At 38.0% G+C, this 23,777-nt stretch overlaps 1 protein-coding gene across 1 annotated transcript in view; it reads right to left on the reverse strand.

Annotated features, from left to right (window-relative positions):
- Positions 1-23,777, reverse strand: part of RNF17 (ring finger protein 17) — a 100,834-nt gene that overhangs the window by 9,383 nt on the left and 67,674 nt on the right. Inside the window, exons 22-29 of the mRNA XM_029210218.1 lie at positions 17,399-17,501; positions 16,074-16,189; positions 14,134-14,423; positions 12,637-12,800; positions 4,748-4,867; positions 3,689-3,769; positions 1,261-1,386; positions 65-121 (exon numbers count right to left, since the gene is read on the reverse strand). Coding sequence (XP_029066051.1) covers positions 65-121; positions 1,261-1,386; positions 3,689-3,769; positions 4,748-4,867; positions 12,637-12,800; positions 14,134-14,423; positions 16,074-16,189; positions 17,399-17,501 — 1,057 coding nt within the window. The remainder of the gene's footprint in view (positions 1-64; positions 122-1,260; positions 1,387-3,688; positions 3,770-4,747; positions 4,868-12,636; positions 12,801-14,133; positions 14,424-16,073; positions 16,190-17,398; positions 17,502-23,777) is intronic.

Consider the following 23,777-nt stretch of genomic DNA (forward strand, 5'->3'; position numbering starts at 1 on the left):
TTGTATCAGATTATTTGTACTGATGAAGTGTCCAAATTTTCAAAATATTTGGATTGAAACTTACCTCAAACCTTATTTCCCATCTCTCTTCCTCATACTTTTTATTGTAATCTGTTGGTTTCTGAAATAATACAGTATTATTAATGAATAAAACTATCTTTAACTATGTAATATTGTTTTAAGGCACTTTCATATTTCATCCCACAAAAACTGCGTGCATGACCTTGTTGGCATTCATTTCAGCTTAACTATGGGAAAATTTAGTGTTCTGAGTGATCTTAATATTGCAGCAAGAATCCTCAAAATTATGCTGAAAGCATGTCAACTGTCATTAGTTTATAGTAAGAGTGGGAGCTCTTACCTTTCCTTTTAAATGTTCACACTGAAGAGTACACCTGGCAGAGAGACTAAGTGATCTTTATAAAATCTGTTTAACAGATGAAACACCCTTTACACAAACACGCGGGGGGCACGCATGCACACACACACACACCTCTATACTCAAAAGAAACAACTGGCTGTGAGCACTGCATGTACAAAGTTATGTCATAGTTTCCTATTTGAGAGAAGAAAGTAGTTTCCTATATTGAACTGAACATCTACTGTTTGGTTGTGTACTATCACTAAAATGAATATTCGAAAACCTAACAAGTGAACTGCAAGTCTAAAAATATCTTGCTATATAAAATGTTCACATTCTTATTTATGATGAGTACCCTATTTCTACAAAGTATTTGTGGCAGCCTGCAATGTGAAATCGTATCTGTAACAGACTAATTATGTTTTTTAAAATATTAAAAACAGAAGCACCAGGCAACTGGGAACGGGCTATTCACTGAAGCTAAGCTTAAAATCTGGCTCTGAGTTCCCTGTAAGAAAGCAAACTGGGGTAAATGTTGTAATACTGAATATAAGGCAAAACCATTTTATCTTGGGAGAAGGTCGTTTCTGGCAGTGAATTCCATTATGATTTTATAATTTACATCTATATTCAAACGTTAGAGAACATATGAGCTTCTCATTAGGTTTGAAGATATAGAAAACTAAGTGACTCTTAATGCAATTGAAATCTTTTTTAGGACTTTATAAAGCATGATATAGGGTATTGCTTTCTCAAAGAATTTATAAATCCTCTAGACCCTCTTAACATATCAGGCATGTAGAACTATATGGAAGGCTTGAGGCAAAACACAAAATAAGACATTTTAACCAGTTTCTTTTTCTATAGTTTAGATTTTTATAGAAAAATAGTTCACTTACTTCCTTCAATATTTCCTCAGAATGTTCAAAAGTACAATACTTATGGTGTGCCATAAAATAAGAAAGTGACATTCCATCAAAATAGAGATGAATAGATAATTTCTCCCATGGATTTTCTGGTAATTCCTATTTAAGTTCAATAAAGGAGATTATTACTATAAAAATAAAGTCTGCTTGAAGATTAAAATTTTACAGTCGGCAAAAATGAAATTAGATTTCTGACAATCACAGTATTACTAGTTTGACTAGTGACTCGTTTTGTAAAATTTTCTTCCTGGTATTTTGGCAGATAACAAGGCAATAATGCTACTACTCTGGTTTTTATAAAATATATTTACATGTCCATAAGGTAGAGTTTTCTAGTTATGTAAAGAAAACAATTTGCTATACATCATCTTTAGATAATACTGATAATTTATACTAAGTAGAAGGGAGAAAGAAAAAGTTATGCTCAGGGGTAAAGAAATGAAGTTTAGTTAAAAATCCAAAAATGGCAGGAATCAGAAGAAATTAACAACAGTCTAGGAGTCATATAGTAGCTTTCAAACCCGTGGGTCTATTTTCAAACATTAGGTACCGAAATGCACATGACTGATAAGCTGATCGTTCCTCGCTGTTTCCACTCGGTACCACCTTAGTCCAAACCCAGAGTTAAGTGTAATCGCCTTCCAGCTGATCTCCTGCTTCTACCTTTTTCTACCGTCCAGTTTTCACCAGTGCAAAGTGAAAACAGTAGATTGTGAGGTCAGATCACATCCACCTCCGCGCAGCGACAACTGCACCTCTCACAGGTGGCCTCCCACCTCCGTCCGTCCGTCTGCTCCTTGGACACTCCAGGCGTCTCCTGCCCTGCGGCTCTCTGCACTGATCTGGTAACTGCGTGGTGTGTCCTCTCACCACTCGGAAGTCTCAATCAAATTTTATCTTTTTAGGGATGTCTTCTCTGACCACTGTATTTAAAATGTTATCTCCTCCCCCACCCACCTCTCCTTATCAGCCTTTCCGAATTCATTTTTCTAGCCAGCACTACTATTTAACATATATATATATATTTTTTTGATTTTACTTCCCATCACTAAAATGGAAGCTCAACGGAGGCAGGAGCTTCTATTCGGCTCTTGCTGCGCCTGCAGGCCCAGGACAGAGCCCAGCAGGTAAGAGGCACCGGGTCCATGCCATGAGCACGTAAGGTAGGAGGAACACTTCTGGGGAAGGTCCGCTACGGCAGCAGGGCTGCAAGGGCAGGCACAGGCATGGTTTCTGAGAAATCCAGTACCTTGGTATACGCCACACTTTTCCTAGGCTAATAAGCTAAGCAGCAAAGAAAGCCACCTGGATAACCTGAACAGTTCCCATCTCTGCAGGACGTCCGTGACTGTCCACAGAGGCTGTGAATAACCAGAGGCGGAGAGGCTTCTCCACTTTATTTAAGTGCGTCTGTGGCTCTTTTTAGGTCTTTATTAGCCTGCCATCACACCTTTCATACAGAAACACTTCCTTAAAGTTTTTCTATCTTTCTGCCTGAACCCTCCAACACAGCTCCAGGAGAATCTTCTCACTGCCTCACTGCTCAAGAACCCCCAGCGGGGCCTCCTGCCTGACGTCTACTTCTCTTAAACCCTATTCGCACTGCTTCTCCTCCCAAAACTTCTACTGTTCTAGTAGATGCATTTCCCATTTCTGTCTCCGCACCTACCTGGTCAGGAGCACTTCATCAACTCCCATTTCTACATTCCTATTGCACTCACTCTTTTTACCAGCTGCCTGGCTCTCAGCAAGTTGTGGTGTAAAGTCTTTAGGGTTTTGTCTTGTGTCTCACTGTTTCACTAACTAGACAGGGCCCTTGAGGACGGGAATTACCTGCACCTAACACAGTGCTACACACACAGCACCATCCTGAAAACTACCATGTGTGTTTATAAAACATCTCTACTTCCTTAGTACTCTCCTTGTGTCAAAATAAGTTGTTAATAAGGAATCTTCCAAGTTACTTGCTTATGGAAGTTCTCAGGAACTTGCTCAAAATTAGGTTTATTTAAAGTGAGCCTAGGAACCAAAGTGGTAACTTCTTTTATGTTAACGAGTAACTGATAATCACATAGGAACATAGTTCTTCATAAAAAAATCCCTCAAATTATATTACCTGTAACACTTTATGGCTAATAAACTAAATCAATGATATATGCTTTATTTTTAATTTTTTTTTGAAGTTGGTTGTTTTAAGATTTTTTGATGTGAACCATTTTTAAAGTCTTTATTGAATTTGTTACAATATTGCTTCTGTTTTTTGGTCCCTTGGCCGAGAGGCATGTGGGATCCTAGCTCCCTGACCAGGGATCAAACCCACAGCCCCTGCATCAGAAGGCGAAGTCTTAACGACTGGACTCCCAGGGAAGTCCCAATGATATATGCTTTAAATACAAATTACCATAATGTGAACTTCCACCTCTCTCTTTGAAAGCAGTTCCTGAAGGAGTTCTACTGCATCTGGTTGCCAGACATTCCCGACCTATTTGGGATTAATAAACTCAGATTCTTTCACAAAATAAAAGCAGGAAGTTAATGAAGATACACAAAAGTAGCCATAAACAGATAACACTAGAGAGAAGGACATAATATATAGGCAGTTTTCAGAGAATATCATGGGTATATGATAAAAATGATCTTAAGAAACTAATAATTTGTCTCAGCTTCCCCCCATGTTACTCTCTTAAAGCATTTTATGCTTTAAAAAGATAAACCTGCACTAAAAACAAAGCATCATAAAACTTTTAAAAGAGGCCAATATGCCAAAGCAGTGCTTGTATACTGACTACAATGTGTATTTATTAAGGAGCAGTGACTATTACGTCTTATGTGTTAAGAGGTTCACTTGGCCAGGAAATTGGGGCCTCCTGCCAAAAGCCCACGAGGAGCCCCAGCTTCCTGCCAGTGCCCTGTGAGTGAGCATCTGGAAGCAGGTTCTTCAGCCCAGTCAGTCCTTTGGGTTATTGCATTTCTGGTGCACATCTTGGCTGCAGAGTCATCAGGGACCCTGAGCCAAAACACCCAGCTAAGCTGTTCCCAATGCCTGAGCCACAGAAACTGTATGAAACTTTTAAAAAGCTTATTGTCGATTTAGACCACTAAATTTTAAGCTTAATTTGTTATATAGCAAGAGATAATTAATATACCATTCCCTTCTCTGATCCAGCTTCAAATTTCTTGAAATTTTATTTGAACCGTAACTAAAAATAACAATTCCAAACAAAATTCCCATCTACGAAGACATTATCTCTCTTAACTTATTCAGATATTTTTATATCCTTCAGTATAATTCTGTCATTTTCTTCATAAAGGCCCTTTAGCTATCTTTGTAAGCTTATTTCTAAATATTATTTTTGCTGCACTGAAAGGGATTTCATCTTACATTCTAATTTCTAGAAAACTATTGTTAATAAAGACAGTATTTTAAAATTAATCATCCTATAAATCCCTGTTTACTCACAGGTATGGTATTATAGAGCTGACAAGGAATACAAAGTTGGGGTGTATCAGGATATAGCAAAATAGGGTAAAGATGACACTGTGGAATCTTCTCAGTGAATCCGTGATCTAAATATTGTACCTGAAACAGGACAAAGTTCATAATTAAAACTTACTACTAAAAACTAGGGGACAGAAAAGACTCCCTGGTATTAAAGAGAATTAAAAAAAAAGACATTCTAGAAGGAGATATAAATCTGGATTTAAAAAATCTCTAGAAAAAAAGTAACACTGTATTTCCTCATCCCATAGTGTATCAAACCTCACTGTCAAAAGGTTTTCTTACAAATGAACAAAAGCTTTTTCTTTTCTTGAGAATAATCAATTTTTTGGAGGATGTTTAAAATTTTTCTTTTGTTTTTCCAAGTATTTTAGAAGTCCTGATTTCCATTTAATAAAAGAACATTTCTCAGTATTCCTCAGTTTCACAGTTTGGGAAACTCTGCATGTAATGTTTCCTTCCTGGAGAATCACACTGCATAATAAAGGTTCTGAGAAGTCCTATGAGAAAGAAACTTGTTTTTAAGTCATCCAATGTTCCTCAAATTTTGTAAAATAACTTTCTAAAGACTTCATTTTTTAAAGAATTTTGGGTTCACAGCAAAATTTAGAGAAAGGCACAGAGATTTCCCTCACACCCCAGCCTCCCTCACTGTAACATCCTGCACCACAGTGGTAATTTGTTATAATCATGAACCTACATGGATACGTCAAAATCAAGGTCCATATAGATTACGTTAGGGTTCACTTGGTGATGTACGCCCTGTGGGACTGACAAATGTATAAAGATGCTCTGTGAAAACAAAGGGTGTTTTCATTGCCCTAAAAATCCTCTGTCCTCCCTCCCCGCGATCCCTGGCAAACATCTTTTTACTATCTCCATATTTTGCATTTTCTAGAAGGTCATATAGTTGGAGTCACACAGTATATGTAGCCTTTTCAGACTTGATTTCACTTAGTGATATGCATTTAAGGTTCGTCCATGGCTTTTCATGGCTTGATAGCTCATTTCTTTTTAGCACTGAATAATATTGCACTGTATGAATGCACTACAGCTTATTTATCCGTTCACCTACTGAAGGACATCTTGGGTGCCTCCAAGTTTGGCAATTATGAATAAAGCTCTTATAAACAGGTTTTTGTGTGGACATGTTTTCAACTCCTTTGGGTAAATACTGTAAAAATTTAATAAACAGAAACCTCAATTAAACAGAGTTGGGAGATCAGAAAGGGGGAGCTCCATGTCCTTTGATGATAGCAGAGCCCAACAGGAGGAATACAGACTCTTACTCTTTCCTGGGAAGGACTCAGCCAATGAAAAGCCACAGACTCTTTGTTTACTAGAGCCATACCCACTTCCTTTTCTTCTCTATAAACGTGTTCTCCTTTCCTTGCTTTGCAGGAACTTGCACGTTCCTGCAGACCCTGAATTGTAATTCTCTGCTGATCCTGAATAAACCCAACTTTGCTGGAGAAGTATCTGGCAGTCTGTTTATTTCAGGTCAACAATACCAAGGAGTGCGACTGCTGGATCATATGTTAAGAGTAGATTTAGTTGTTGAGAAACCGCCAAACTGTCTGCCAAAGTGGATGTACCACTGTGCACTCCCACCAGCAGTGGAGGGTTTCAGTTGCTCCATATCCTCACCAGCATTTGGTGTCGTCAGTTTTCCAAATTTTGGCCATTCTAGTATATGTGTAGTGCTATCTTGTATTAACTTGCATTTCCCTGGTGACATATGATGTGGAACTTCTTTTCATATCCTTATTTGCCATCTGTATGTCTCCTTTGGTGAGGTATCTGTTAAGGTCTGTGGTCCATTTTTTAAATTGGCTTGTTTTCTTACTGTTAAATTTTAAGAGTTCTTTGTATATTTTGGATAACAGTCCTTTATCAGATGTATATTTTGCAAGTATTTTCTCCCAGTGTTTAGCTTGTTTTCTCATAATCCTGACATTGTCTTTTGCAGAGGGTAAGTTTTTAATTTTAATGAAGTCCAGCTTGTACCTTATTTCTTTCATGGGTCATGTCTTTGGTGCTGTATCTAAAAAGTCATTGCCGTATTAAAGGTCATCTATGTTTCTATGTTGTCTTTCTAGTCTTACAGTTTTATGTTTTACATTTAGGTCTGTAGTCCACTTAGAGATGATTTTTATGGAAGGTATGAAATCTGTGTCTAGATTTTTTTGCATGTGGATGTTCCATTGTTCCAGCACCATTTGCTGAGAAGACTATCTTTGCTCAGTTGCATTGCCATTGCTCCTTTGTCAAAGATCATTGACTATATTTATGTGGGTTTATTTGTGTTCTCTAGTCTATTCCATTGATCTATTTGTATTTTGCTTTGCCAATACCACACTGTCTCGATTAACTTTATACTAAGTCTTGAAGCCTAGCGTTGTCAGTCCTTTAACTTTGTTCTTCTCCTTCAATATTGTGTTGTCTATCCTGACTCTTTTGTCTCTCCATATAAACTTAAGAATAAAGTTTGCTGATATCCACAAAATAACTTGCTGGAATTTTGACTAGGATTGCACTGAATCCATAAATACAGTTGAAAAGACCTGACATCTTGACATTGAGTCTTCCTATCCAAGAACAGAGTGTTGCTCCATTAATTTTGTTCTTTGATTTTGTTCATCAGAGTTCTGCAGTTTTCCTCTTATATATCTTTGTATATATTTTGTTAGATTTATACCTAAGTATTTTGTTTTGGGGGTGCTAACGTAAAATGGTATTGTTTTTTATTTCAAATTCCATCTGTTCACTGCTAGTATATGAGAAAGAAATTGAGTTATGTATATTAACCTTATATTCTGCAATCTTCCTCTAATTGCTTACTAGTTCCAAGAGCTTTTTGATGAGTCTCTTGCTTTTTTTTTTTGCGGTACGCGGTCTAGTCCATCTAGGTTATCCAATGTGTGGGTATACTTGTTCACAGTATTCCTTTATCTTTCAATGTTCATTAAATCTGTATTGATATCCCTTTTATTTCTGATATTAGTAATTTGTGTCCTTTTTCTTTTTTTTTTCTTGGCTAGCCAGGCTAGAGGGTTATCAATTTTATCAAACTTTTCAACGAACCAGCTTTAAATCTCATTATTTTTTTCCCCTTGAATTCCTGTTTTCAGGGATTCACAGATTTCAGCTCTACCTGGTCAGGAGCTCTTACTATTTCTTTTCTTCTGCTTACTTTGGCTTTTTTTTTCTTTTTCTAATTTTCTAAGGTAGAAACATAGATAATTGATTTTAGACTTTCCTTCTTTTATTTTATATATATATATATATATATATATATGTATGTATGTATGTATGTATGTATGTATGTATGTATGCATTCAATGCAATGAATTTTCCCCTCAGAACTGCTTTAGCTGCAGTTTAGTTCATTTAGTTCAAAATATTTTAATATTTCTCTTGAGACTTCTTCTTTGACCCATGAGTTATTTAGAAGTTTGCTGTTGAATCTCCAGGCATTTTGGGATTTTCCAGTTGTCTTTCTCTTACTGATTTCTAGTTTAACTCTATTGTGGTCTGACAGCAAACACCGATTCCTATTCTTTTAAATTTAAGGTGTGTTTTACAGCCCAGAATGTGGTCTATCTTGGTGAATATTCCATGTGAGCTTAACAATGTGTATCTTGCTGTTGTTGGAGGAATAATTCTATACATGCTAATTATATGCAGTTGATGATGTTGTTGCTGAATTCAGTTATGTCCTTACTGATTTTCTGCCAGTTGGATCTGTCCATTTCTGATTGGGGGCGGGGGTGTGTTGAAGTCTCCAACTATGATAGTAGATACACCTATTTCTCCTTGCAGTTCTACTAGTTTTTGCCTCATGTAGTTTGACTCTCTGTTCTTAGGGCCATATTAAGAATTTATTAAGACATTCAGAATTTTATGTCTTCTTGGAAAACTGACCCTTTTTTATTATGTAATGCCCTTTTTCCTTGATAACCTTCCTTGCTTTGAGTCTGTTCTGAAATCATTATAGCTACTCTTTTTTTTTTTGGTGGTACACGGGCCTCTCACTGTTGTGGCCTCTCCCATTGCGGAGCACGGGCTCTGGACGCGCAGGCTCAGCGGCCATGGCTCACGGACCCAGCCGCTCCATGGCATGTGGGAATCTCCCGGACTGGGGCACGAACCCGTGTCCCCTGCACTGGCAGGCTGACTCTCAACCACTGCGCCACCAGGGAAGCCCTATAATCTATTTTGAGTTAATTTGTGTGTATTGTTTAAGACAGTGGTCTAGTTTTATTCTTTTGCATGTGGCTGTCCAGTTTTCCCAACACCATTTATAGAAGAGACTGTCCTATCCCCATTGTATATTCTTGGCTTTGTCATAAATTAATTGTTCACATGTGCGTAGGTTTATTTCTAGGCTGTCTATTCTATTCCACTGATCTATGCATCTTTTTTTTATGCCAATATCATACTGTTTTGTAGTTTTTTCTTGATAGCCAGATATGTACTGTGTAAAACGAACTGCTATAAATGGGCCTTCAGTAATGTGGTAGGAAGGTGTGGCGGGAGGGGAAATGTTCTATAGTCTTATGATTACGTCTCAGTCTTTCATTGAGACTATGCTTTCAGACTGTGAACTTCACAAGTGTTTCTCAGTTTTTTGCTCTACTCCCTAAAGTGGGAAAGGATGATATAGTGAGCTGGAGTTGGGTCTTTTTCCAATGTGGAAAGCTAGAGTTAACTGGAATTGGGTAATTTCCTTTCCCCCAGGTTGATTAGGCTCTGATAATACCCCAGATGCTTAGGCCCTGCTTAACTACTGTCTCCTGAGTGCAGGCCTTATTAAGAAAAACAGAATGCTCTAGCGTATTTCAAAATGGTTCCTTTTCTCCTTCCTCTGCTGGAAGCATCTCTGATATTTATGTGAGAACCTGGTCAAGCTCTTGGAGATAAATCTCATAGAACCGTGTGGAACCTTCTGATGACTGGGTTCCCTGGAGTTTTTGCCTCTCAGAGTTGTCCACACTAAATTCCAGTAATTCTTGGGAATTCCCTGGCAGTCCAATGGTTAAGACTCTAGGCTCTCACTGCCGAGGGCCCAGGTTCAACCCCAGTTGGGGAACTAAGATCCCATAAGCCATGTGGTGCAGCAAAAAAAAAAAAAAAAAAAAAAAAAAAAATTCCAGCAATTCTTCCATTAGAGTTCTGGTCGTCAGTCTCTGCTCCCATAAGCTGTGACTCCCTATATTCACCTGACTCTCTAACTGTTGGGGCAGTGGTTTGCCCTTTGTACTCCCTCTCTTACAGATACAAGAAGAGTTACAGATTTTTCAGTTTGTTCAGCTTTTTACTTGCTGTTAGGATGGTGTGGCAACTTCAAAGCTTCTTAAATGTGGAACCAGAAACTAGAAGTCCTCAACAGTCCATTTTTAAAAGTGCTTTATTTAATTTTGATTATTCAGTTTCTAAATTGTTTCAAGAATAAGGAATGTCAATAAGTTACTTCTGTTACCCCAACTTAATGAAATTAACATATCACTGTTTAATTGGGCTGTCTTGGCAGTCAGCATTAAAAAAATGAAATAGAATTAAATAAAAATTATCTGAGTACTTCACAGGTAGTTAGGGTATGTACAATTACATGTAATGTCTATTTCTTAATGTGGATCATAGGATAACCTTGAAAGATATCAGGTTAAGGAATGAAAAATTTATTGTGTATACTTGAAATGCATAGGAAAATAATTAAAAATGATGATTAAAATATCAAAATACTCTCGAATTTAAAAAAGAGATATTAGAAAGTATGAAAAAAATATAGTTCACCACTATCTTATTTGGATCCTATATATGTAAAGATTATGAATTTAATAACTTAATGAAAATTGAATTTCAATTTACTTTTAGATTAGAAAAGTTATCTGAACAATTCAAATGTATGTGAAAATACTCATTTGCATATAAACACATGAATCTGTTGAGTATCCATATACCTAAATAGTATCCCAAAATTTGAAACCATCTTACTTCTATTAAAAACCTATGAAGGGGCTTCCCTGGCGGCGCAGTGGTTGAGAGTCCACCTGCCGATGTGGGGGACACAGGTTCGTGCCCCAGTCCGGGAAGATCCCACATGCTGTGGAGCGGCTGGGCCTGTGAGCCATGGCCGCTGAGCTTGTGCGTCCAGAGCCTGTGCTCCACAACAGGAGAGACCACGACGGTGAGAGGCCCGCGTACCGCAAAAAAAAAAAAATCTATGAAGGGCTTCCATGGTGGTGCAGTGGTGGAGAATCCACCTGCCGATGCAGGGGACATGGGTTCAGTCCCTGGTCTGGGAAGATCCCACATGCTGCAGAGCAACTAAGCCCCGTGCGCTACAACTACTGAGCCTGTGCTCTAGAGACCACGAGCCACAACTACTGAGCCTGCGTGCTGCAATTACTGAAGCCCACGCGCCTAGAGCCTGTGTTCTGCAACAAGAGAAGCCACCACAGTAAGAAGCCCGCACACCTCAACAAAGAGTAGTCCCCACTCGCGGCCAACTAGAGAAATCCCATGTGCAGCAACCAAGACCCGACACAGCCAAAAATAAATAAATAAAAATTTTAAAAAACCTATGAAAATAAATAAATGTATATGTATAACTAAATCACTTTGCTGTATACCTGAAGCTAACATAACATTGTAAATCAACTATACTGCAATAAAAATTTTTAAAAATAAAAATAAAAGATACCTTCCAGGAAAGAAAAAACACAAAACCCTGTAAAGTCTGTATTCCAGCACAAAAAGCACAAGGCTTAGATCAGAAATTTTGGAATCAGATGCTTAGATATGAATTCTAGTACCACCACCCACTGACATGTTGACCTCAGGCACATCACTGAACATAAATTTCAATTTTCTTACTGGTAAAATGGGAATAGTAATCTACATCTATGATAGTTGGAAACGAATAAGAAAATACAAACACACATATGTGAAAAAAGCTTAGAAACCTGAAGTGCTACGTTATTGTCAGGTATCATCATCAAATAGATAATAATCTCCTGTTCAAGTATTAACAAAAGACTTTTCTTCTTAATTTTCCCTCCCCTCCTAAAACCAAAATCTTCACAGGCTGAATGTCTCTTGATTTCATTGCTATACTTAAAGTACAATGTAAATGGAGGCATTTTTCATCTATATTTTTATATACACATATTTTCAAAGTACAGTTGACCCTTGAACAACACGGGTTTAAACTATGAGGGTCCACTTCCACATGGATTTTTTTCAGTAAAAACCTACTACAGCACTACATGATCAACAGCTGATTGAATCCGCGACACAGAACCGTGGACATGGAAGAATGATATAAATTATACTCAGGTCAGCTACAGAGAGTGTTGGCTCCCCAGCCCTAGTGCTGTTCAAGGGTCAACTGTATGCAGCTCTTTCTGAAGATTTTAGATGAAACTCAAGTACTATTCTTAGTATTCTGGAAAGGGTAAATTAACCCTAATGTGAAAGGGTAAATTAGGGGGTCCCGTAAACAAATTTACTAAGGAGATATAGAATATACTGAAAATAAGTTGTTTTATTTAGCACCATGCACACAAATAAGGCTGCCAATCACAAATAAGTGGTACCATTAAAGTTTCAGTGGTAAAAATCCCTATCTGGAAATATTTTTTTGTTATTCAGGTTAATAAATATACTTGAAAATAAAAAGAGGAATTCTTATTACAAATAAATATATAATGCATCTAAGTGATTCTCCTACATGAATAAACTCATTAAAAGATGTTTTAATCAAAATTTCATGTATCTGAACTTGAAAGACCTCTTAATGTTATAGCACTTAGCCTTAAAATAGTCACAAAGAATTTCAGACTCACCCTGATAGTGCCGCCAATGACTTCCATTACTTTGCCTCGATACCACAAAGTATCTGACCCCCTTACTGCACAAGCTTCTCCCTTTCTCCAGAAATAAGGCTCCAAAAGACCAAGGCATTTTAAATTACTCTGAATTTCATTCATCATTTTTATTAGTTCAAATTCTGAAGAAATTATTAAAAATAGAAAGCATTTAGGAAAAATTCCCTACCATTTTCAAATGAAGTCATCATCAAACTTTAGTAACTTCATCACTTAGATAACATTAAAAGGAATTAAAAATCACTCCCCACATAATAGAGCTTTAATAAAAATCTAATTTAGTCAATAGCTTCAATATGTTTCGAAACATACTACTGACTAACAACATGTAAATTATTATTCTGATCTATGGTTACAAACACAAGCATTATCTTGGAAGTGCAAGAATCATTAAAAGCTCTTTGTTATTTGATGCTTAGATACAGCATAGTGCTGCGGGTATAATATTAAAATTCTAATATTGCTACTTCCTGCTAACTGGCTCGTTATTTCCACAGTAAATTTATATGCCCATAACTGATGCCAGAGAGGGCAAGCTCTGGTGTCAGTTCCTATAACAGTTCTACTACTTTAGTTGCGAGCTCCTGGGCATAAGCCTCAGTCTGTTCTTCTGTAAACTGGGTGTAATAGTGCTAGCCCACATTATCAGTATTGCAGGAGATTGAAAGTAAGGCATCTGGCAACCAGTTCTAGCTACGATTATTTACACACCAACCAGTTCTAGCTATGATTATTTACACACGTCAAGCAAAGTTTCTGGATTAAGTACTGTTGCTACAGGTCTGAAACACTACTCACTTCTAGAATAGCCAATTACACAGATTTAGTCTGGTTTTCAAATTAAAAAACAGTATTTAGCAGATCAACACATGAGACAAAAATTTCAACAAATTCGTAGCCCCCATACCCCTATCCGTAGGTGGACTTACTATGAAGCTAACGGAGCTTAAGTCCCGTGAAAGCTAGAGCTGCTGTGAGTCATCAAGTGTCCTGGACACACTCAGGTTGTAGAAAGGAAGCGTTAGTACATAAGCTAAAGAGATCTCAGGAAGGACCTGAATCTCAAATGGCCCTGACTCTCCAGTCATTTGTTGTGACTTCTTTTCTCACTTTTAAACGAATATAAACATTTGTATTCTTTTTTCTTAGAGAGCCTCCAAACTTGTATAACTGGAACCTGTCCCCCCATGCTTATCTCAGGCCCAATGTTTATCCATTCCCAATGTCTCAATAAATGATTTTCATGTGCTAGGCATTGTGCAAAGCACCTTTCATGCATTATTTCATTCAAACCTCACAACAACTCAGTGAAAAAGAGGTTCAGAAAGGTTAAATATCTGCCCAAGGAATTTCAATCCATGTGTATTTTACTAGAGATATTCCCTTCCAATTAAAATTCTCTAGTAGTAAAAGCGACCACTTGTACAGAATACTGCATAATGTGAAAGATCTTACCTGATAATTTAGGTACCACAAATATAGTTCCATCATCACCAATGCAGCTGACTACTGCCTCAAATACTTTCTGGTTAGGAATAGCTGGTGGTTTATAGCATCCAGTGGTTCTTGGTTCTAGAATTTTCTCCTTAAATTCAGACACCTCGTGTTCACTGAGAATATCAGCAGCTTTTTTGTCAGGGTCAGAGTTAATTTTAATACACTTAGTAACCACTGACTCTCCTTGTACCAGTGGGATTTCCAGAGACTTCTGGGATAATGAATGGCTGTTATATAATTTATTAGTTCTGTAACATGCAAAAAAGAATATATCTAACCATGAGCAAATAAAAAAATTCTGGGAAAACAATATAAAAAGAATCCTTCAAATATACTTGAAGGATTAGTCTAGTCTAATTAATCTAGGATATCCTAGTCTAATTTGTTACATAAAAATGAGCATACTTTAAGTTATAATGAAAATTATTTTAAATTATGCATGAACTTGATGATAATAAAGCAATATAATTTCACTTAAATGCATTAAATTACTATCCCATATTTACATGCTATTCTCTCTTAAAATCTATTAAGTATATCCCAAGTGTCATACAATTAACTAGATGTTATTGGGAAATACAACAGCTTCAAGCTGATTCTAGTTTAGCCCAAAGACAGATCATACATGTGGCAAGTTATCAACATTCATAAAATAATACAAAGATAATGAGTCCCTTAAAAAATACAGTTTTTCCATACTATTCAGATATTAAGTGTTAGTGGTAACACATGCTATATTCATTCATAATTGCTTTACTTCCTGTTATTCCCTTCCAATTAAAAAAACATGCCTATAAAAAACCCTAGAAGGAAATATTAACATTGTTTATGTTAGAAAAATGATGGCAGATTTTTGTTTCTTCCACTTTCCTGTATTTTCTTTCAAAAGGAAATGAGCACTGATAAGATAATAGCTGCATAATTCCTCAACTAACACTGCTCCCTCATCACTCCCAGCCTTGAGGTAGTAGTTTTAGTGCCAGAAAAGTAGAAAAGAACATTAAATTAGTGGCAGATATTGTTAGTTAATATAAACTTGCCCAGCATTTTCACTTTAACATTTCTTTCAGCGAGGAACTGTATTAGCCTGAAGTCAGTGAATGCAGGACTAGATGCAGAGCCTGGCTGCCTGCCAAGGCCCAGGCAGTGAAGTCAGCATCTACCACACCTGGCCAACTACCTCGGGTTCCGTATTATTTCTGATCTCTCACTCTCCTTCCATTTCATCAAGATTGGGGTCCTGATCCAAATAAGGTAAGGTATAATAATCTAAGATAAAAAAAAGAAATCTGGCCATGTATGGTAGAATGTGACCACTTGGAACACGTATCTGCAATTCTAATATACCTCTACCTCTAGAAGGAAAAAGATAAAGAGGAAACTTGGGTTACAGTGATATCCTGATCCTTCTCCCCTTGGATCAAAGGTATTTAAACCCCAAATGTAGTATCTGAAAGGATCTTTACATGTAAATATTGTTCAATTACTTTTTTGGCTACCCATTTCTACTCATTTGCTACCTATATCACACAAATATATTTTGGTATATACCTACCAGAATTTCCAACATAAAGCTTAAACATTTCTGCTTAAGCAAATGAGGCCAAAGGGTTCAGATCTGGTACCCACTGTGTAATTCTCTTTTCCTTTAGTTTAAAATGTATTGATAAATGCCAGAGCAAAGGGGGAAGTATAAAAGCAAAAATGTCTAGGAATTTAAACATTTAGTAATTCTGAATGAATTTACTTCTAAGCTGGCTCCTCAGGATTAGGTTATAAATCATTTTTAAGAGCAAACAAGAGGCAATTCATGTCTGAGCACACACAGATACGAACATTTACACAGGCACATAAGAAGCCTCCATCACAAAATGCTGTTTTAAAAAAATAGTCTATACCTCGTTTCTCTCAAAGCCAAACCCCTTTTAATCAAATATTTGGAGACATCAACACACCCTCCTTCTTTATCTCTGCAGAAAATTTTCACAGGTAATGGCCATGTTGTGTTGTTTTCCTGCAGTGATTTAAGAGCAGAGACACAAAAACGCAACTTCATATAAACATTACACTTTTCACAGGTATTCCCTCCACATTTCTCCATGCCAGAAAGAAAAATTCCCAACCAAGTAATTTTGATATCGGAACATATCAGAGAGAAAACAGCATGGAAGACAGTCAACAGAGAAAGACAGTTGTTTTGTGAAGTCTATCAGGAAGACTTCACTGTCCAGGTGAAAAATACCAAGTGGAGGAGAAAAAAGGACGACTGAAAACTGTGTTTTCCATCCCAGATTGGGGAGGGAGGAAAACATCCTCAATTACAAGTTCTCTATTCTCCTGAATTCTTTGTAATTATAGAACTAAAATATATTTTCACAGGTGTGCCTTTCTTCTGCTGTGAAAAGCCAAAGAAAGAACTACAAAACATATATTCTGTTTTATATGGAATTATAAAAATGGGGGAAGTACACAAAGAAAAAATTAACATGGAAAGACTTACAAGAAAATTCTTATCATTAATGCAATAAAATGTATCAAATTAGAAAAAAGTTAAGGAGACAAGGAATATTTCTTAGTGTTCTGAAAGGACATGTCCTATATATGTATCCTCTTCTCAAATCGGCACTCATACAAACACCTTTTATGATGTACAGTTAATATGATTTCACTAGAAGCCTAACTACCAATTCGTAAAGAATATCAAAGGCTTCAGAACTGCACTCTAGCATACATACCTTCTGGTTTTTAATATGCAAATTATCAACTCAAGAATATTAGTTTAGAAATGTTTTGATTCACTCATATAATCATTTACAGTACGTATCTATTATGAAACAGGCGTTACAGTGTTTTTTATTGGCCAGGTCGTGTGGCTTGCAGGATCTTAGTTCCCCAACCAAGGACAGAACCTGGGCCCTTGGCAGTGAAAGCATGGAGTGCTAACCACTGGACTGCCAGCGAATTCCCAAACAGGCGTGGTAACTTGAAGACCAAAAAAAGGTTGCAAAAAAAATATCCAAATAGGGAATTCCCTGACAGTTCAGTGGTTAGGACTCCACGCTTCCACTACAGGGGGCACAGGTTCGATCCCTGGTTGGGGAACTAAGATCCCACATGCCACGCAGCCAAAAAAAAAATCCAAACAGCTTACTATTATTTTCTCAACAAAATAAATGCTTCTGTAGAAAATGTCAATGAAATAACCAGTACACATCTACTGTACCTGTTCACACACTTGTATGACGATGGTTGCTACGGCTCCAGTGAGGTACAACGAGAGACAGTCACAGGCTGTTGCTGTCCATTTGTCACTCCCACCAGCTGGTCTAAAACAAAAAATGACAACTTGTTTTATAACAAATAGCATATATAGAAACATAAAAGAACCATCATATAAAAATATATTTCAACCAACTACATATGTAGTGAGAAGTCAATTTAAACATGGCTTTGTATTATTCTCACAATTTTCTTCCCCATTTTCATAGCCTTTTATTCATCCCTCTATTCTAGCTACGGCCCAAATTACATGCTAAGTTATTTATGTACATCTGTTCTGAAGCTACACTGAGAACTCTTAAAAAAGTAGATGTGTTTTAAGTTTTTTAAAGCTAGTATATACATTTCATATATGCTAACTACACTATAAACTCAGAGAGCAGGGATAATGTATTGTGTGTTATGTGTATACACATTTGATTCTTGAACGATGTGGGGGTTAGGGGTGCTGACCCCCCGTGCAGTCAGAAACCTGTGTTTAACTTCACAATTGGCCCTGCATATCTGTAGTTCTGCATCCAGATACAACCAACCACGGACATGTAGTGCCATAGTATGTATTTATCATTTACGTATAAGAGGACCCGTGCAGTTCAAACCTGAGTTAAGGGTCATCTGTATATTATGTGTTGTATGTGTTATGTCCATCATATCTCCAATGCCTAGCATAGTGCCCAGCTCACAGAAGGCACGCCAAAAATATTTAATGGAAATACAAACAGTCCCTTTGTAATGATGATTTCTCTGCCCAAATATTTTTGGAAGATTTTTTCTGGAATTTAAAGCTAACTTGTATTACTACCCATAAATATTAGCCTCAATTATTTTTAGAAAATTTATTTTTAATAATCATGGTAAAAAGTGTTCAATAAATATTTGACAAATCAATGAAGAGCAGAGTATCAACTTCATCATCTATTTTAGTTTGCAAAGTTGAAACTGAGTGACTTTAGATGTTTCTAACCATCAAATCCACCCCCAAAGAATAAAGAACTAGTACCACTAAAGAGGTTACAAGTAAATACTGCAGGCTCTGAAGGCTCTCTAGAAAAGGCTTCTAGATGTGGAGTTTCATTAGCGCTGCCCCATCCTCTGAGTAAATAAGCAATGTGGCCAATCTTTTCACACTGAATGGTTTATGTGAGTGAACTAAAGAAATCAACTGTGGGGCTCCCCTGGTGGCACAGTGGTTGAGAGTCTGCCTGCCGATGCAGGGACACGGGTTCGTGCCCCGGTCCGGGAGGATCCTACATGCCGCAGAGCGGCTAGGCCCATGAGCCATGGCTGCTGAGTCTGTGCTCCACAACAGGAGAGGCCACAACAGTGAGAGGTCCGCGTACCGCCAAAAAAAAAAAAAAAAAAGAAATCAACTGTGTATGTAGTTTGACCAAATAGGATTTAGTAAAACTATTTATTAAGAAGCCCAAACAGTGTTCCTATGAGCTAAGAAGCTTATATTATCAGTGACGCCTTGAATTAGTTATCGTTTTTTATTTATGATGGTATACAGATAATATCAGCATACAAGCATCATTAAGGTTTTCCTATGATTTATTAAGAATACACACTTTAAAATATTACCTTTTGAACATCTAGAAGTATTCACAACATTTCAAAAAATCTATGGCATGTATCCATAAAACTTTGTGTTTCAGTTGAGAAAGATAAAGAAGTTCTGGAGATGGACAGTGGTAAAGGTTCCATTACTTAAAGCCATGGAACTGTACACTTAAAAATGATAAATTTTATGTTAATGTATATTTTACCACAATAAAAAAGATTTCTCAGAAGGGTAGTAGAGCATAGTGGTTAGAACTCTGGTTCCAGAATCAGAACTTTAATCCTAGTTCAACAGTTTGATGTATTACTCTGGATTATAAAATATTTAACCTCTTGAAGACTCCATTTCCTTATCTTTAAATAATACTTCTTATCTATAGCTTAAAGGTCTGCTGTGATGATTAAGTAAAATAATGCCTGTTAAGGCAATTAATACAGGGTCTAGACATGCTTAAGCTTAGCTATTATTAGACTCCTGAAACAGTGGTGTTCCATTACAGTCCATAAGACATAATTCAAGGTGTCAATAGGAATGCATTCTCTACAAGAGGGGTCCCCAGCCCCCAGGGTGTGGACTGGTCCACGGTCTGTTAGGAACCGGGCTGCACAGCAGGAGGTGAGTGGTGGGCGAGCAAGCAAAGTGTCATCTGCCGCTGCCCATCGCTCGCGTTACCACCTGAAATATACCCCCCCTACACACCCCATCCATGGAAAAATTGTCTTCCATGAAACTGGTCCCTGGTGCCAAAAAGGTTGGGGACTGCTGCTCTACAATACTGGGTACAATTAAGGGACTGACAGAATTATGTTCTATCAATGAACAGAGCCTCCACAACAAAGGGAAAAGGGCAGCATCAAGATAGGGAGGAGAGACAGAGACACATTCTCGCCAAGGAAAGACCCACGCCCCAGCTGCAGCGATCCAGAATCAGGAGGGACCACAAAGGAGGGAGAGAGCTGAGCTCTACATGAGGCATGCCAACTGATACTGAGCAGGGCCCTGTAGGGCTCCTGGGCACAAAAACTTTGTGTCTCCCATTTTTTTGAGTATAGGAAATACCCTTCACTTGGCATCACGACCTCTAGATCCTGTACAGGACAAAGTCCCCAGAACACCTGTCTTTGAAAACCAATAGGAAATATGACCAGGAAAACTACAGAACTGCAGAGAACATGATGCTGAAAGCTCAGCTTCTCTGTACACTGGTGCTGAACTGAATCTTGGAGACAGAGTTTTGGGTGAAGCAGAAAAGGATAGCTTTATTACTTTGCCAAGCAAAGGGGGAAACAGAGGGCTAGTACCTCGAAAAACTATGTGTTCCAACTTGGAGAGGATAGTGAGAAGTTTTATAGTAATGGTTCGGGGCTTTCCTGATGGTGCAGTGGTTAAGAATCCACCTGCCAATGCATGGGACACAGGTTCGAGCCCTGGGCCAGGAAGATCCCACATGCAGTGGAGCAACTAAACCCGTGTGCCACAACTACTAAGCCTGCGTTCTAGAGCCTGCGAGCCACAACTACTGAACTTGTGTGCCACAACTACTGAAGCCCACACACCTAGAGCCCATGCTCCACAACAAGAGAAGCCACAATGAGAAATCTGTGCACTGCAACGAAGAGTAGCCCCTGCCCGCCACAACCAGAGAAAAGCCGACATGCAGCAATGAAGACCTGACGCAGCCAAAAAAAAAAAAAAACATCGTTCAAAGAGGGCGTGATCACATGGACATTCTTCTGATGGGTTGGTAGAGACATATGTCAGCGTCAGCATCATCAACCTTCACTGGTTCCAACTGGTCTGGGGTCTACAGGCTTGTGGGCAGCATACTATCATTAATCGTTAACTTCTCCCACCTGGAGGGGGTTTCAGTATCTCCCAAACAGCTCAAAGATATTGTTGTTTATCCACTGATGGGGAACCAGGACCAAGGCTGCACTACTGTTTCTCTTGACTGTTTTTCCCTGGTCTCGCATCCCCTCCCTTCCCTAATTAGCAACTGTTTGAATCTGCCCATTGGAACTCAGGTCATGGAGGCTGAATGAAAGCTATTTCCTGTAATCAAAGAAATGGGGGACACAGAAAGTCTTTGTGCCAGGGAGTCCCAGAGGGCCCTGCTTGGTAGTAAACAGAAAAACCTGCCCTTAAAGGGCCTGTGCCCAAACTCACTCAACCTAAAAACAAGTGCAAAGACACCAGATTGAAAAGGGCATGGGCCACACACGAAGAGGACCCACTTACTAAATCTTAAAGCGTTTGCTGGAGAGGGAGAAACCAGCTGGGATGCCCCCTAGGGACTGAGACACTAGCAGGAGACTTTTTTGTGATCTCAGGCTACCTTGCTATCACTAGCACTGAAATTCTCCCTCTAACCTGTTAGCACTAACGGGTCTGCCCTGCTGAGAGTCCTGCCCACCCGAGCCTCAGCTGGGCCTCACAGCCATGCAAGCAACAGCCCTGCCCACCAGCACCCCACAGCAGCCGCTGCCCTGCCACAAGAGGAGGGCACACAGAGCCCACAGAGGGGACACCCCTTGAGTGCCAGGCTGTGGCGACCAGGCAGGATTGTACCCCTGAGTCCCACTGAGCATCTTCTAAGTAAGGCCACTCTTTCAAGACCGGAAGAGATAGCTGATTTATCTAATACATATGAACAAACAGAGAATTAGGCAAAAAGAGGAGACAGAGGAATATGTTCCAACCAAAAAAAACAGATTAAAACCTCAGAAAAAGAACTAAACAAAACAGAGATAAGCAATGGACCTGGTAAAGACTGAAAAGTCATCATCATAAAGATGCTCACCAAACGCAGGAGAAGAATGGATGAACACCATGAGAACTTCAACAAAGAGACAGAAAATACAAGAAAGAACCAAACAGAAGTTGTAAATGAATGAAAAATGCACTAGAGGGCTTCAACCGCACACAGGATGAAGACAAAGAGCGAATCAGCAGGCAGAAGACAAAGCAGTGGAACTCACCCAGACAGAGCAGCAAAATGGAAAAAAAAAAAAAAAGTTAAGATAAGAAACTTTGGAGACAACAAGTGGAATAAACATTTGCATCATAGGAGTCCCAGAAGATGAAGACAACAAAGAGAGAAAGAAAGGACCAGAAAAATTATTTGAAGAAATAGTGGCTAAAATGTCCCTAATCTGAGGAAGGAAACAGACACCCAGGTCCAGGAAGCCCAAGAGAGTTCTAATAAGATGAACCCAAAGGATCACATCAAGACACACTATAATTAAAATGGTAAAAGTTAAGGATAAAGAGAAAATCCTAAAAGCAGCAAGAGAAAAACAACTTGTTATGTACACGGGAATCCCCATAAGGCAATAAGCAAATTTTTCAGCAGCAACTTTAAAGGCCAGAAGGGAGTGGCATGACTATTCAAAGTGCTGAAAGAAAATAACTTCCAACTAAGAATTCTCTACCCAGCAATGTTTTCATTCAGAATTGAAGGAGAGATTAAGAGTTTCCCAGATAAGCAAAAGTTAAAGGAGTTCGTCATCACTAAACCAGCCCTACAAGAAATGTTAAAGGGATTTCTTTAAGCTAAAAAGAAATGGCACTAATTAATAATAAGAAAACATACAAAAGTAAAAATCTCACTGAAGATGGTATAACAAAAGTAGTGGATCAATCACTTATAAAGCTAGCATGAAGGTTAAAAGATAAAAGTAGTAAAATTAATCAGAAGAAAGTGCACACACAGACTGAGAGTGAAGTTATAAAAAAAGAATTCCATGGAAATGGAAATAAAAAGAAAGCTGGAGTACCTATACTCATATCAGACAAAAGAGACTTTAAAACAAAGATTGTAATAAAAGACAAAGAAGAGCATTACATAATGATAAAGGAGTCAATCCAGCAAGAAGATGTAACATTTATAAATGTATATGCACCCAACAGAGGAGCACCAAAATATACAAAGCAAACATTGACAGACTTAAAGGGAGAAATTGAAAGCAATACTATAAAGGTAAGGGACATTAACACCCCACTTGCACCAATGGATAGATCATCCAGACCAAAAACAGTAAGGAAACAGCAGATTTAAATAACACGTTAGATCACATGGACTTAACAGATATATGCAGAACATTCCATCCCAAAGCAGCAGAATACACATTCTTCTCAAGTGCACATGTAACATACTCCAGGGCAGATGACATGTTAGTTTACAAAACACGTCTGAATAAATTCAGAAAAATGAAATCGTATCAAGCATCTTCTCCAACCACAATGGTATGAAACTATAAATCAATCACAAGGGAAAAAAATGGGGAAAACCACAAAAACGTGGAGATTAAACAACATGCTACTGCACACCCAATAGGTCACTGGAGAAATCAAATACCTAGTGACAAATGAAAACAGAAATATAACATACCAAAAATCTACAAGACACAGCAAAAGCAGCTCCAAGAGGGAAGTTCATGGCAATTAGGCCTACCTCAAGAAACAAGAAAAATCTCAAATAAACCAACTTTACACCTAAAGGAACTAGAAAAAGAAGAATAAACAAAACCCAAAATTAGTAGCAGGGAGGAAATAATAAAGATCAGAGCAGAAATAAATGAAATAGAGACCCCTCCACCGCAAAAAAAAACCCCAATAGAAATGGCCAACAAAACTAAGAACTGCCTCTTTGAAAAGATAAGCAAAATCAACAAAACTTTAGCTAGACTCACCAAGGAAAAAAAAGAGAGAAGACTCAAATAAATAAAATCAGAAATAAAAGAGGGGATATTAACAACTGATA

Source organism: Monodon monoceros, unplaced genomic scaffold (genome assembly GCF_005190385.1).
Source record: "Monodon monoceros isolate NGI ecotype Baffin Bay Population unplaced genomic scaffold, NGI_Narwhal_1 Super_Scaffold_8, whole genome shotgun sequence".
Lineage (NCBI taxonomy): Eukaryota > Metazoa > Chordata > Mammalia > Artiodactyla > Monodontidae > Monodon > Monodon monoceros.